General features: G+C 31.7%; 2 protein-coding genes across 2 annotated transcripts in view; one reads left to right on the plus strand and one right to left on the minus strand.

Annotated features, from left to right (window-relative positions):
- LOC106470830 (E3 ubiquitin-protein ligase MARCH8-like) overlaps positions 1–6,280 on the plus strand; it is a 38,421-nt gene extending 32,141 nt beyond the window's left edge. The window contains exon 3 of the mRNA XM_013931404.2: positions 3,337–6,280. Within this exon, the coding sequence (XP_013786858.1) occupies positions 3,337–3,927 (591 nt within the window). The 3' untranslated portion in view covers positions 3,928–6,280. The remainder of the gene's footprint in view (positions 1–3,336) is intronic.
- Positions 6,281–12,992: 6,712 nt separating this feature from the next.
- Positions 12,993–15,971, minus strand: part of LOC106470841 (histone H2A.V-like) — a 7,231-nt gene continuing 4,252 nt past the window's right edge. The window contains exons 4-5 of the mRNA XM_013931415.2: positions 14,417–14,546; positions 12,993–13,729 (exon numbers count right to left, since the gene is read on the minus strand). Coding sequence (XP_013786869.1) covers positions 13,668–13,729; positions 14,417–14,546 — 192 coding nt within the window. The 3' untranslated portion in view covers positions 12,993–13,667. The remainder of the gene's footprint in view (positions 13,730–14,416; positions 14,547–15,971) is intronic.

A 15,971-nucleotide genomic window follows, 5' to 3' on the forward strand; every position in this document is an offset into this window, starting at 1 on the left:
GTTGCACTGAAACCTTCGCGAAATTATGTGTGTATAGGTATGCCAGTAGAATTAGTACTTATTCAGAGCAATACATAGTTTAAAAAGTTTCATATCTAAAATCTTCTTTCAGAACAGACTGTAAATAGGATATAAAAAATTCCAAACAAACTAGCTGACCTTCTGAAGTTCAAGATGACAAACAAGATTGCCAGAAATGTTAAGAATTTGACATCTTACAACGAAAGCCAGGACTGGAAATACTTTGCCAACTCTGTGAGTCCAACTTTTATGTCCCATTACCGAAAAAAAAAGAAAAGAAAGAAATAAAAATCGCGCTCTCCACTATGGGGCCTTGAGTGTGTAATAAAATTGACAATCAAATCTCACTATTCGGTGAGACGAGCAGGCCAAGAGTTGGCGATGGATACTGTTAACTACCTGCCTTTCCTGATAGTCTATCAGCTCAATATTGGAGACAACTATTACAGATAGCCCTCGAGTAGTTTTGCGCGAATATCCGAAAACAGACAAACTTTTCTTCATTCAGAAATTTAAATTAGTTCTGCTGCAATTTTTGTGTCGAATCTTTAGTTATCAGTGTTCCTGAGAATACCACAATCATAGGTTCAGTCGCTCAATTTTGTTTTTGTGTCGAACCTTTAGTTATCAGTGTTCCTGAGAATACCACAATCATAGGCTCAGTCGCTCAATTTTGTTTTTGTGTCGAACCTTTAGTTATCAGTGTTCCTGAGAATACCACAATCATAGGTTCAGTCGCTCAATTTTGTTTTTGTGTCGAACCTTTAGTTATCTGTGTTCCTGAGAATACCACAATCATAGGTTCAGTCGCTCAATTTTGTTTTTGTGTCGAACCTTTAGTTATCTGTGTTCCTGAGAATACCACAATCATAGGTTCAGTCGCTCAATTTTGTTTTTGTGTCGAACCTTTAGTTATCAGTGTTCCTGAGAATACCACAGTCATAGGCTCAGTCGCTCAATTTTGAGTTCTGTTTTCAAGATACTGCTCCATGTAAGTCTGTGGAAAATATAGTACGTGTCCTTTCCTTATTCTGAAGTCTTGAAAAATTTTAACTTTAGTGTTTAGTCAAAAATTACCTTTTTCTTTAAAATATTGTCGCTGAGCTCGAAAAGTTATCCTTTTTTACTTTATTTACAAAGTTTTCTGAGTGTGAAAATGAAACTGTATTGATATCTTAGTTTTGCCATTTCGAGTGTATCAGCAATTTTAAGGGATACTGGTCAGATGCTAATCCAATGTGAATTATATCGTTGAGTTCGTTAGTACTTGAATACTTGTAATTATCTTTTAACATAATTTACAAACTAAATTAATTCCTGTGTTTGATAGAGGTGAAAGGTGGGAGATGAGTAGTCTACAGTAGGCCATCATTTGGGAGTCCAACCGTGTTTATTGACGTTAATGTAAAAACCTAAATGTGAACTAATATACAACGACTATTAAATATCAATTAATTATGTTTATACGAATGTTCTTTACATACATACGTATAAATGTGTGTTAGCCATATCTTGAGTTAAAGTTCGTATTTTTTCAACAAATATGATTCACTTAGCACTTTGTACTTTCGAAATCTAAACATTTCATTATGTAACAGAACAGGTCGGGCGTGCCTGTTGGTTAACGTGCTTGAACTGTGAATCCGTGAATTCACGGTTCGTGCCCCATTGCATCAAAAACGCACTCCGCAACTTGGAGCGGTGGGTGCATTTTAAAAGTTACAGTCAAATCCCACTATTCGGTCAGACAAAAGTAGTTCGTCTGTTGGTGGAGGGTTCTTTTGACCAACTGCCTTCCTTCTGGTCCATCAGTCCAAAATTAGCTTCGTGTAGCTTTGAGTCTGGTTTCAATTTCGCACAAAGCTACTCGAGGGTTATCTACGCTAGTCGTCCCTAATTTAACAGTGTGCTACTATTTTACCAATGCATAGTGTGAGTGACTGTAACATTATAACGCCTTCACTGCTGAAAGGGTGAACATGTTCGGTGATGAGGATTCGATAATCTATAACCCGCAGATTGCGAGTTAAGAGCCGTAACTACTAGGCCGTGCCAGGCTATTAGCTTTACTCGAAAATTCTAAAACAGTATAACTAAATAATAATGTTCAATTTATAGCATTTAAAGAATTCTGCTTAGCTTTTTTTTTTCCACGCAACTTTCGTTCGGCAAATTTAAATGCTTAAAAGCACTAGTAATTTTGATCGAATTATATATATTATAATTGACTGTATTTCCTTTTTCTCTTTTGAGTAAATAATAGACTACATTCAACATATTTTGTCAATTAGACATGCTGAGTATTTCAACAGTTTAACAATGTTGTGAATGACAGTTCGTAAAATAATGATTCGCAAAATTATTGAATGGATGTTTCCTTCATCTACGTAAAACGTGAAAAGAGCATCATATATTTTCGTAACGTGTATGAATACATTTTTATTTTCATTGAAACTCTCTAGTAACACTTCTTTTTCTTGCTGTTCCATTTGTCATTTCAAATGCTTTGTAATAATAAATTGATAGATTTGAATCCCCCCTCAAGGTAGCAGAACACCGCAATAATATGATACATTAAAAACTGCTTGAAAAAGAACCACTATAGAGATCCGGATTCGAAAATGTGCTTCCTAAACAATTTTAATACTAATCTGGAACATCTTTACAGTGATTCTATATAAATGTATTATCAAGAGCTTCTGATCACAATAAGATATAATAAATAAGAGCTAAACAGAATTTAAAAAGTAAGATTATTCTAGCTGTATAAGAAACTGGCTAGAAGTATTAAATGTCGTAAATCAGTACAATAAAGGATTAAATTATATAATGAGTAGAAGGCATTAAGTCATCAGATGGGTACCTACGCTGTTAACGATGTTTTTGGTCATAATACCAATTCCAACACGCGGGAAAGAGTTCTGAGACGGACCACTTGAATAGTAAGTTATTTAAATCATTTTCGCTAAAAGAAAGTCTTCAACAGTTTATATATGGCACAAAAGCACTAAAAATGTCACGATTCTGGTGTTAAAAATTTTAAGGGGTTTGTTTGAATAGTTTTCATCTGAGTAATGGGATGAAAATTTTATCAATAGAAACTTGAACATCAGTACAATGAGTTTAAACTTTGAGAGCCTAGTTTTAGGCTCTGAAAACATTATGTTTTGGTTAAAGCAATAAACGTGACGAGTAATTTGCCGGCCAATGTCGTATATGTGCAGTTCGTTTGAGTTTTTATAATTTATTGTTTATAAAACAAATGTTCAAGCATTTTAAATCTTTAGACGTATAGAGATTCTTCTTTTATTCCAGTGGGAAAAGTTGAGAGTTTCTCCAGTAGAGCGACGGAAAATCCTGTGTTCCATCACATTCCACGTAATCGCCATCACCTGCGTCGTGTGGTCACTTTATGTCCTTCTAGATCGAACTACAGAAGAAATGAATTCAGGTGTTTTGGAGTGGCCGTTTTGGACTAAATTGCTTATTGTTGCAATAGGCTTTACTGGAGGCGTGTTTTTTATGTACGTACAGTGTAAGATGTATACGCAGTTCTTTCAACGGTGGAGATCTTACAATCGCATAATATTTGTCAAGAATGCTCCCGAAAATCCGACAGTTGCTAAGGGACTACTCTCTTCTACAACAGGAGAACCAGAAAGCACTGCAAGGTTTGAAGAGGTGCATACGAAAGAAGTTTCACCAGTTGAGGAATTCCACAGCTGTAATAGTGGCAGTGTTAGTGTTTTGACAAGAAATGAGAGTGAAGGTGTGGAAGACGAAAGTACCATTGATACTAAAAGCAACGCATCTACAAACGAAGAAGATCCCCTTATTGTTACAGTAGTTACAGACGAAAAGCAAAGCCATAACTCACGGAAGATTGAAAATGAATTTATGCCATAATCTGCTGATAATCAATTATGTTGAAACTGATTTATGGTAGAAATTGTAATAAATATCTATCTCAAAGTAAAGATATAGCAACTCTATGAATTAACGTATCAACTTGTTTTTAGGCAGTAGTCCGCCTAGTTCCGTAGTCTAAACGTGTTTTTTTTAAATTAAACGTGGCTGTTGAAGAGTTTGAATATTTGTTTTAGAAAGTAATCAGTTTCAGTAGAACAGAATCGTTTTATGATTTACTTGAGTGGAAATGCTGAAATGTTATATTCTAGAAAGCAACTTCGATCAAGTATTTTGAAATTAGAAATCAAATGTACTTAGAAATGACATTGAATGTGTAGTTGTTAAAATCTAAGCTTGCTTAAATGACACTGAATTCAGCATTTAATTTTCAATTTGTGAGAACACGTAGATTTTACGATCTGCCAACTTTAAAGCTCTAATTTACTCTTTATCACTGGCAATATTAACAACCTAGTCAATATGCCAGTACGTTCGTTAACACGTGCTCGAATTTGCGTGTTTGAGTTACATATCGTAATTCGAATGATCTTGCATTTTAAAACGCTAGGTTTCAGTAGTTCTGCGTGAGCGGTTAGTTTAATAAAGCATTTTTTTAGCAGTTTTTGTGAATATTTGCCCCATTTGAATTGTTCTTTTCTGTTAGTTGAAGTCAGCATTATAGAGTTATTGCATAGACATCCCTTTTTTTCAACCATAGAATAGCTTTTTCAGACTTACTAACTGGTATTCTTAATTCAATCATGTACTTTATATTGTTTTTTTGTGTGTGTGTGTTTATTTGCAATCAGACCTTGTAAATCTATTGGAATTGTTTGATTAATTCATATTCATAACATCGCTTTGTTTAAGTTTTACAAATGTGTATTGCGTATGTATTTAGAAAAACTATAACGACTGAAAAAGAGGCGTCCTTTAAATATATATAAATTAAACCTTTGTTAATATTTACTTTTCAACTGACTCTTAGGGCTCAAAGGCAAATAAGTTGTTTCTGTTTTACATTTATTTGTACGTGTGACGAACTTGCATGTTTCAAGTAACATCAAAATTGTTTAATTTTAATGACTTTCTTTTTGAGAAGAAACAATAACTAGTAAGTTTCTTTACAAAGTTGTAACTCTTAAGTATTTTGAAACCAAGAGATTGTGAAAAATTGGATGTATATGCGCAGCAAAAAAAAATATGTAGTCTTCCTAACAAGCAAAATTTTAAACAATATAGAACAAAATAAATTAGTAAAGATGTAGAAGTGGTTTCAACGTTTGGTATTTTCTTGGTAAAAAAAAAAGCTGATTACACAACACATGCATATTAGTTTATCACTAAAGCAAGTAAAAATAACATTGCGATCGAAATGGTGACATACATAAATAACAGAAGAGTGTACTCCTACACGAAGTAATGATTCAAAATGTAAGTTGTTAGTTTCACTTGAGTTCATCGTGTTCCGCAATGGTACTATATTCGTAATATATTCCATGAAGTATGGTAATTATCGCGCACTTGCAAACCATTTCAGTATTAGAAAACATGCCAGTCTTTCGGAGTTAAGGATAAGTTGTTTTGTTCTTATTTTGTTTCCTCGCAAATTGTGTATTGGGATTTGATTTTGTTTTCTATGTTTGTTCTTGAGCACAAAGCTGCACGGTGTATTAGCTGTGCTGTTCCCATCGCACGGATCGAACGCCGAATTTTAGCGTTATAAGCCCTCAAACTTACTGTTGAATCACCGGGAGGCTTGAAAATTGTGTCGCTGTATTTATTGTACGATTACTAAAAAAGTCTTGTGTGTCATGACCACAAGTACAAAGTTAATTTGTATATTATTTTCATGATGTGTGTGTCTTGATCTAAAATTACGAATGCCCCTGGAGACAGGTGGTGTTTTATTCTTAAGGCACACAAAGACATACATACACTGTTATAACCCGTATAGAGCATATATTGTGAAAGTGGTTTTTTCTCTAAAATTTTACTTTTAAAGCGAATCTAAGGAAAGAAAACTGCCACCTTTTCAAGCCAGGAAATATCATACTGTGCTTTATTTAATGGTCTTGCATCTTGTTGATGTGGTATTTCAAAAGATATCTACAAGAAACTGCATAAACCAGGAAGAGTTAGTTCTTCAACTACGGAAATGACGTATATATAGAAATTAGAAACTTACTTGGACAACGGGAAATCGTATAAGCCATATATGTAAAACACTAGCCATCCTTATCCAGCGTTGTCCAGGTATTACCTGAAGAGAAGGCCGATATTTAGCTATTTTTAAACAGAAAAGATCAAAATTTCGCTTTTCATGTAACAATACGTGTCAAATGCATAAAGGTACTAATACTGAAAAGAAAGACGTACTGTTTTCAAGCGTTATATGAATATGAAATTAGTACGAACAAACATTTAAATATAATCATTTCCGTCAATAATATGAATTTTAACACTTTTATGCGTTTTTTATTTTTTAAAAAATATAAAACAAAACAGTTTTTGAAACAGCAGGTTTTTTTTAAAAAACTTTGTACAGAATAAAACCTAAACTCTTCTTCAGCCCTCTATTTAATTAGTATAATCAATCACTTACTTTATAATTTAATATTAAAGACAATATTTAGAAACTTACACAAACAGTATCTACATGTATGTGGTTTCGATGTAAAATTAAACCTTTGATTTTACAATGTATTATTTGAAGTATGAAAAATTCCTTTATTTTCTTTATACATTATACCTATAATTGTATTTTCCTTATGTTTATTATAACGAAGCAGTCGATTTATATTCTATATTTATCATAATTCTATGTATTTAATAACTTTAATACCAGAGTCGGTTATTATTACTACTGTTGCCTAGGTACCTATTTTAAAACGGAGTCCCACAGTTTACAAATTTTTATTACTCAGTACGTTGTTGTCCAGTGAAGACCCAGGTATGAGGGCGGAAAGCACGCAAATAAAAGTATTTTAACGTAGATAAAAGTTCGTGTATAAATCTACATATAAATTTACATACGTTATGAGTCTTAACATTTATTAGGGGCTAGTTAAACATGTAAAATATCGCTTACCTTTTCTGGTACTCTCCCTGTAGCACAGATAGCCCATTGTGTAGCTTTGTGCTTAACTTCAAACAAACAATACCCTTCCTGAATAGGCTTTTCCTCTCCTCTCACATTCTGGTGAAACTCACAGCTGCACTTCTCGTTCAGAAATAATTTTCGTTAAATGATTGAAGAAAGTTTTGCCTCATTCATATATCTTTCAATTCTTTTAGAAATATTTTAAAATAAAAGTCATTATTATCCGTCACCTCGTTTCAAATTTGTTTTTCGCTGCACGTAATAACGACTTTTATTTAAAAAGACTTTTTATCAATTTGAAAATCAGAAATATGAAAGAAAAACAATTAAAAATAATAATTTCCGCCAACAATATGAATTATAACACTTTTATGCGTGTTTTTTTTTAACCTATTGGTCCAAAACTGTTATTCTTATTCAACGTATATTCCCTATCAATTTGTTGTGCCAAGCGACAGATGGCACCATATACTTCTATCTTTTTATGGATCTGTTTAAAAGACTTTCTAACAACTGTGCTTCTTAAAATTAGCGTTAAAGTATAATCTGACTAAAGAAATGGACAACCAAAATAAACCAACCTTCAGAGTCTGACTTGTTTTTATACAGTTCACTACCGGCGAGCTTCACTTATTGCATCATATTGGATAATTTTGTTTTTTGCCTTTTATTACTAATTGTAAAGAACTGACCAAAAAAAAGAGTTGATATCACTCATTCTTAGTAAAAACAAATGCATATGAAACCCCATCAGTGATTAGTGGAACTAACTCCAATATTCCCAGTAAAATGTTTTTGTGCGACTTGTATATTATTTGGGATGCTGTAACCAACAAAGTCATGGACTCAGAAACACTTTGGTGCATACGTTTTAGAAGGTGTGTATAAAAAGCCGTTAATGCCCATATAAATTTCTGCCGGTTGTTCTAGGGCCACATATTAGTAAAACGAGACATTTTAATCCGTAATAAAACTTTCTTACAAACGAATCTTAGATCGCTAGTTATTTGAACTGGAAATATTTGTTTTTATAACTCTACCTTAATAAAAATCTCAAGCATGCTGACAACATATATTTACAAGAGTCAAAGACTAAAATAATGTAATTGAAATTTTTCCTCGCCTTCAGTTGTTTTTCAAAAGTCCACATTTATTTCTGTTCCTTTGTTCACTTCAACGCTTAAATAACCTTTACAAACAAAATCTCAGTTAAATTCTTTCCTGTTGTCTTATCTGGAAGAACCTTAGTCTTCTTCTGAGATCGCTTAGCGTTCAAACTATATGATTGGAGAGTCAATGGTTCAAGAACTCAAATAATCTATCCTTTAGTAGTTACTCAAACTTTTATCAGATTAGTTTTTACGTGTAACCTTATCTAAATAGCAGATAAACCTTTTATATATTGACCTAAAATCGTATCACAGGAAATTATTCTGTTAGGCTAGATTTTCTATTCACATCTCTCACTCTAACAATTGTGCCAAAACTACAAAACTATTTTCCGACATTAACTATAATTCACGCTGCATTGGTTGTATTTCTTGGCATAACATTCCATGTAGTATCCACATCATCATTATTATATATACAGGTAATTGTACAAAACATATTGTTTTCTTTTTTAGTCAAAATATTTAGGAGTTTCACGGTTTGAAATTTATCTAACTGGTTACTCGTCATCCCTAAATTGATTTACTGGTGTGATTTAAGTCTACGAAGTTTAACAACTGTCCAGGCTATGTTGTGGTTTTGTTTTATTTGAATTTCACGCAAAATTACATAAGGGCTATCTGTCCCTAATTAGTAGTGATAGACTAAAGGGAATGCAGCTAGTTAACAACACTAGAGCTACTTTTTTTTACCAACGAACAGTGGGATTGACCGTTACATTATAACACACCCTAGGCTGAAAGACGAGCATGTTGGTTAAGGATTCGAATCCGCGACCATCAGATTGCCAACCAACAAAGTTGTGGAGTTGACACACAGCTTTAATTATTTTATTTTTTTTACAAATCGGGAAGAAAAACTTACTTCGATCAAATAATTATATCGTTTACCACAATGAACATTTCTTGTTATTATGTTTGTTAACAAAAATATAAACACACTGAAGGAAAGAATATCGATGTCAAACGAATATGCATCCTGATGTTTTGTAAAATCTACGTCTTTTAGTATCAAAACTACATATTATGTTATGATGGTTTGTGAAAAATGTGTACGTGATGGAAAAGAATGGATATCATTTTCTGACTAAACGTGCAGGAATACTGTAGAATAGGTAAAAATTTTCTTTATTCGTTGATATAGTGTAATATCAAATATCTTTATATATATTTTAACAAATTACCCAGGTAATGTAATTTGACGATTGTTACAATTCATATTTGAACTGGCTTGAAGTTCCAATATTTCTAAATGATATATTACAATATATTTATGATCTTTCATTTACTTATTTTCTTTAGTATAATGACTACTTGCTTGTTTCATTTTATTCTTTAGGATTGTAATATTGCGTTTAGACAGTTAACACTTAGGTTGCCAACGAAACAAAGTACATGTACTGTTTGTGTCAAATTATAATGAACAAAATCAGAGCATTTTAAATGCATTATATTACAAATTAATAACGGTGAATAATAAAACAAAACATCAATTTGAACACCACAGATTCAACTATGGATGACAAACTACACATGGTTTCTCCTTTTACTTGATTGTGTTGATAGAAATGCTTTAGTTTTAAAAGGCTTAAGGAAATTCTGAATCTTTTGTACGTCTAAATTAGTGAGCACAGAAATCATTTTCTCAAGATACCATTAAAAGCTTTTTTGTAGAATGAAATAAAAACAGTTTTGCACTTCAAGTTGTTTTTGAAATGCTTATACATATTTAACATTGATTAAGGTAGTCACTGTGAGAGGTCCAATATAAAAGCATGTTCTTTTTAGTATCCAGATAACTAGTTAATAATCTAAAATTACTGAATGTTCATTTATAAAGGACAACAAGGGACCTGTTCGTCCATCTACTAAATTATATATATATAAATACAAAGCTACCCTTGTCCACATATTTATCAAAACTTTTAAATTTGCTGCCCATACTACATCTCAAGGCAACCCATTCCAAAGGTCAACTATCCTGTTAGAAAAATTAAAACCGTCTTAGCTGAAGATTAATTCTATGTTGCCAAAATGTTCCCTAGTCCTAACAATTTCATCATCAAGTACGAAAAAAGATGATGCATCAACTTTTAATAATCTTGCACACCTCAATGAAATCCCATATAACAATTCTTTTCTCAAGAGAAAACTTCAAAAAATCTTAACTTGTCCTCTTATGCCAACCTTTCCATCCCAGGTATCATCCTGTTGTTAAGAAAACAAAATCACAATATATTAAAAATTTACAAGTCATATAATTAAAGTGTCTTACCCACATGTTGCATTAGAAGTTATGAAAGTTGAGAGAAATTCTTCTATTTTATATATTGCAAACTGTGGTGTCTGTCAGAGCATTTGTGTATTTCCCATTTGAAAAGCTACACACGTAGGTAAAGCTCAACATTCACTTTTGAAATGATGGGAAAACAGGCATGAATAATGTTGATGCCAAATTTTATTTCGCAAGCAGGCTATTCCACACTAAATTGTTAGGAATTAGTCACAGTATCATTCACATTTCAAAATGTGATGTAACTTGAAGATTTACTGTATATTATTATGATTGAAATGCTCAACAATTACTTTTCGAAATGGGTAGTACAAGTAGCTCAAAGCTTTGGCTCCAAGTTAAACCAAGAGTGCAACATAATTAAGTTTTTTAAATCCATGAAATAGTTTAAATTGTGAGATTAACTTAATCTTTTTCATCACTGTGGATGGGTACTTTTGCTTGTTGATTATAATCAGTTTTGAAATCAGGCATACATAAACAAAATAGCTACCTTTGAATGCTTATACCTTGCCATTTGAGTAGGTTGTAAGCATTAATCAATAGTACTATTTTATCTTAATTGTGAAGCATTTTAATATATTGGAATGTAAATATTACAATATCCCACATTAATATAATTCAGGTTACAGAATTAAGGAAAAAACCAAGACATTTCCTAAATACCTCATATATTAACAACCATGGTTATTAATAACTGAAGTATTTGTGAAACATACAATTGTCTTTTTTTTCTTCTCAATCCTGTAATTATGGAGTTTCATCAAGTACCAACGGTTTCAAGTAATGCTTTGTTTTAATACATAAATTCAAAAGAATTCATTGGTTTGGTAAAACATAATCAAAGATCTTGTTACTTATTATGATAGCAACTTAAGTGAAGACTGTTCTATTCAATTGCATGTACTTTAAAACTTTGTTTTTTGCATAAAAAGCTTCCCTTGTAATCTTAGTGCCTCTTTGGTTGTAGCTGAAAAAGCAGCTTGCAAAAATTACCTATCTATGTGTAAATCTCAGTAAATTTGCTTTCCACTTGTTAAAACCTTTACTTATTAACAAGTACATGTTTCACATCTTCAAGTTAATCATGGACATAAAACATTTTTTCTAACACTTTTTCAGTAGTTTAGAATGAAACCCATGTATATCGAAATATTTTTTCCATACAATACCAACTCTCAGTTCAACTTGATTTAAGTAGCACCTGTTCTTCCCTCATACTTTCACCCTCTTTCCTCCAGTTGACCAGTGTGACCTCTGTTCCATCTTTTCCTCTTCTCTCAATCTACGTGCTATTTCACTGGTATCAATTTGTGATCTTACCAAGTTTCCCTTACCAACAAGGTGGTCCACTTTTTCATTCAATGACGTGCCACTGTTGTCTTGGAATAAAAGTTACCAGATGAACCTTTGAATCTCTCAAAAGGTTCACCTGTGTATTTTGTACAAAACCTATCTCCAGTTTTCTTATAAGGTATAGCAAGTCTGTCAGGAATATGACACTACCATGAACTTCAATGTTACTTGTCAACAATACAAGTGAATGCTTGTATGCTTCACATTCTGCTATGAATGGATTAGATCAACCAGTTTTTACTGCTGACCATTCAAAATTCTAGATGTCCATTTCTCCAAACTGCTCTTGCCCATACCATCTCTACTTGCATACCCATTCCACTTCTTCAGCTGTGTTGACCTTTCCCTCCATAACCTGGTTCTAATCTTTATTTTGACTAACTTAATGCCATCTGTCTGGACCCACTTTCTATTCTTGCCATTTTTCAGTGAACATATGTCAATTACATCATTCTTGGCTTCACTGACCCATGACTTGAGTGATTTCAGTTCAAGTGGACACAAGTATTATGACTGAACTTAAAACTTGGTCTTAAAACATCATACTAAGAAAGGGTACATGAAATGAAGTTTGTTTTATTTTTCAATGAACACATTGCAATGTAATGTACCTCAAAAGGTTATCTAAAATTTCTATTGTCATTATGCATGGGTCCTCAGGCAGGTCTTCCAAGATTTTTTTTGGCATGTAGTTAAATGTTTGATTCTAACATGTATGTAATTTTCCTACCAGTTTTTCTTTATTTTTTACTTTAACATACTAAAAATCTAAAATACAGTTTAAATCCCCCAGAACATACCTACACTTTGAATGCTCAGCACATATGCTTATATTTTTCATATATAGGGTTTTTGATTGCTTAGTATTTCTCTGTTGCTGACATGATCAAACGAGACAAACTTTTGAAACAATGAAATAGCCTAAACCCAAAATACAGGTGGAAGATCATGTGACATTAATTTTGCTTTTAGTAAAAGCAGTGGCCTTTAACTACTATTGTGTTTTTTTTGTTTTTAATTCTCTTTAAATGACCTGATTCCACTCAAAATAAAAAAAAAGATTTAAGATAAATTGCACTTTTCAGTTGACTTTTGATATACATATACACAATTTGTGTGCAGTGAAAAATTAAAATTTAAATCCAGGATTAACAAAAAGTTTTATATAAAAATTCTACTTGAAAAAACATTTACAGATGCAAACACATTATATGGTAGTTAATGCATGTATCTCAATATATGAAACACAGGTCTAGCAAGAAAAACTAACAACTGCAAATTAAAGTTCTTCCATCACCATAAAGTCATTCGGGCAAATTTGTGTAATGCATATGGGATCTACTTTGGATTTGAAATAAAACTGCACCTTAAACCATAACAAATATCAAAATTATTACATCAATTTAAGAAGCATGAATAACATACTATTTGAATAGATACAATTTTTTTTTTTTTAAATCAAAAAAGCTTCATAAATCTAGCAAAACATTGACAATCTAGTATCTACAAGAAAAATTCATTTAACTGGACAATTGCTATATATCTCAATAATGAGTTGTAGTATAATAATCAAAATGTCAACAAGTCATGTTAATAAAGAAAAGGGACAGATTCTATAGTTATGATACATGAATACAATAACAAGTCATTTTCACTACACACAAATACACCAATTTGCAATGTGATAAACATGCACACTTATATGATGAAAGTAAAAATTTTAAAAAAGAATGAACACTGAGCAGTTTTTGGTGAACCACAATTCTTAAAATGAATGATTATTGGTGAAAGTTCATAAGACTCTGGTCTGTTAAGTTCATGCTGCTTTCTGGGATCCTTTCTTACCAATCAAGGACTTGTGAATGTGAGGGATAACACCTGTGTAAGAAAAAAAAATAATATATATATAGTAATAGTTGCAAGTGCAAGAAAGTTTTCTTTTATAATTAATTAAATAGTAATATAGGATATAATATAATAAGATGAAAATAGAATTCCATTACTTAATACATGAAGAAAGTTGTTATACAATCTTACAATACAGAAAGTATTGTTTTAGTCCTTGTAACATATGAAGATTCATATAACACAAGTTATTGTGGGAGATTTCAGTCAGCATCAATACAGAAGTCAGTATTATGAATCAATGAGAAGCAAATAGAACAATACAACTATAACCTTCATAAATCAGGAAATGTTTAAGTGTAATGTGTTTTACAACAGAGAAAAATGTAGTGTCTGCTAAAAGTCTCTTAGAAAATAACCAACACTTATTAGTAAAATCAACAGGTTTGAACTTAACGAATACAGTCCATAAGGACATTACAAATTTTGGTTGTTGAAAAGTGGCAGTTTTCTGAACATAACTTTGAGGAAGGTGAAACTATTACTTATTTCTCTGATATATTATCAATACTTATAACTTCCTTATGCTGAATACAACTACGCTGGAACAGAGGGTTAAAACAGCGGAGTCATTATAACAGTAGCTGTGATTACAAACCAAATTATAGATCATATCCATTATTTTACCAGATCTAACAATATAAAAATGATTATACTTACCTCCACCAGCAATAGTAGCTTTAATCAGAGAATCTAACTCCTCATCTCCACGAATAGCTAACTGAAGGTGGCGTGGGGTTATCCTCTTTACTTTGAGATCTTTACTAGCATTACCAGCCAACTCCAATACCTTCAGAAAACAAGTATTTTCATTCATACCCAAATTAAGTGTTATTTATGTCAAATTTTAAGATTAGTAAAACTGCGTAATTATTAGTTTTCACATTAAATAAAGATTTTTTTAAATGAATAAAATGTTAATGTGCAATAAAGATATAAAAGGTATTTAGTATTTTCAACCTAAACATCTTAAAAAGCACATGGTGAAGAGTCATGTCAGGGCCCCTTAACTTTTTCAACACGGGCTCAGTCCCTCGGACCGACATCAACCATTTTGTGCTTGTTATAGTTTTCATGCTATAACTTTTAAATTATAGTGTATATTAACAAAATTTGACAGATTATCAGTATACATTAAAATGCTTTCATAAGCAAAATATAAACTTTTATTATTAAGTCTTAAGGTTTGTAAATCAATGTTTTTCTCATGCCTTTTTTTCTTTTCACATGTTGCCTATCCAACATGCAAAGTAATTTTCATTTTAAGATTAAAATTACTTTTATGGTTCAGAAAATTTTAAAATTTCACAAGCAAAATCTTTATAATGTCTAGATAGTTATCAAATGTTTAAGAAAAAAACTATTTTATCTGTTATATTCAGAAACAAATCTCTGACCAATCTTGTAACCACGTTAAAAAAATTAGGAAATAAATATAAGCCTTTTTCATTCTAGAATGACTACAAATTATAAAACGAAAACAAATGTTAAGACTAAATAGCTTAAATCTCATAACATTATACATTTATATATACATTGACCTTTCAGCCATACCAGACTTAGAATACAGAAGTTACAATGACACGGCACACGTGCACTCATATTACCGTATCCAATAATATAAAATTGACCATTACTCTTTACAAAGTGATCCGTCTTGGCTGTGCTTTAGTAGACTAATATTTTGTAAAATACAGTTACATTTCAATTATTATATATTATATATGTATATAGATTATTGCTATTTAGGAATAAGTTCTTAAACTTATTTTTCTGAAAACATAGAACTGTAAATACAGAATTCAAGCAAACAAGCATCTCTTCTAGTTACGACCTTTGTAGTCAGTTGCTAAGCCTTTACAAATTTTGCACGTGGAGAATGTGAAACAAAATATTTTTTTTTTTAGGTTTTATATAATAGTTGAATTTCCAAAAAATCATAAATTAATATACCAAGACCACAGAATTCCACTAACTTATCAAGCTTAGTAACTAAGCTGTATTTCAGTAAAAAAATATATGAAATTTTGAACAGACTAAAAGACACAACCCACCTCCTTGAAATCTTTGTTCGAAAGAAAGAGATGGTGCCCAATAACATTAAAATGACTGAGAAAGCCACTAGGGAGGACACTCTGAGCTACTGATTGTTTATTCATGTCATACATAGAAGCAAGTGTATATAAGGAAGCATTTCCAAAATTGGAAAGAGGTG

This window comes from Limulus polyphemus, unplaced genomic scaffold (genome assembly GCF_000517525.1).
Source record: "Limulus polyphemus unplaced genomic scaffold, Limulus_polyphemus-2.1.2 Scaffold107, whole genome shotgun sequence".
NCBI classification, from domain to species: Eukaryota; Metazoa; Arthropoda; class Merostomata; order Xiphosura; family Limulidae; genus Limulus; species Limulus polyphemus.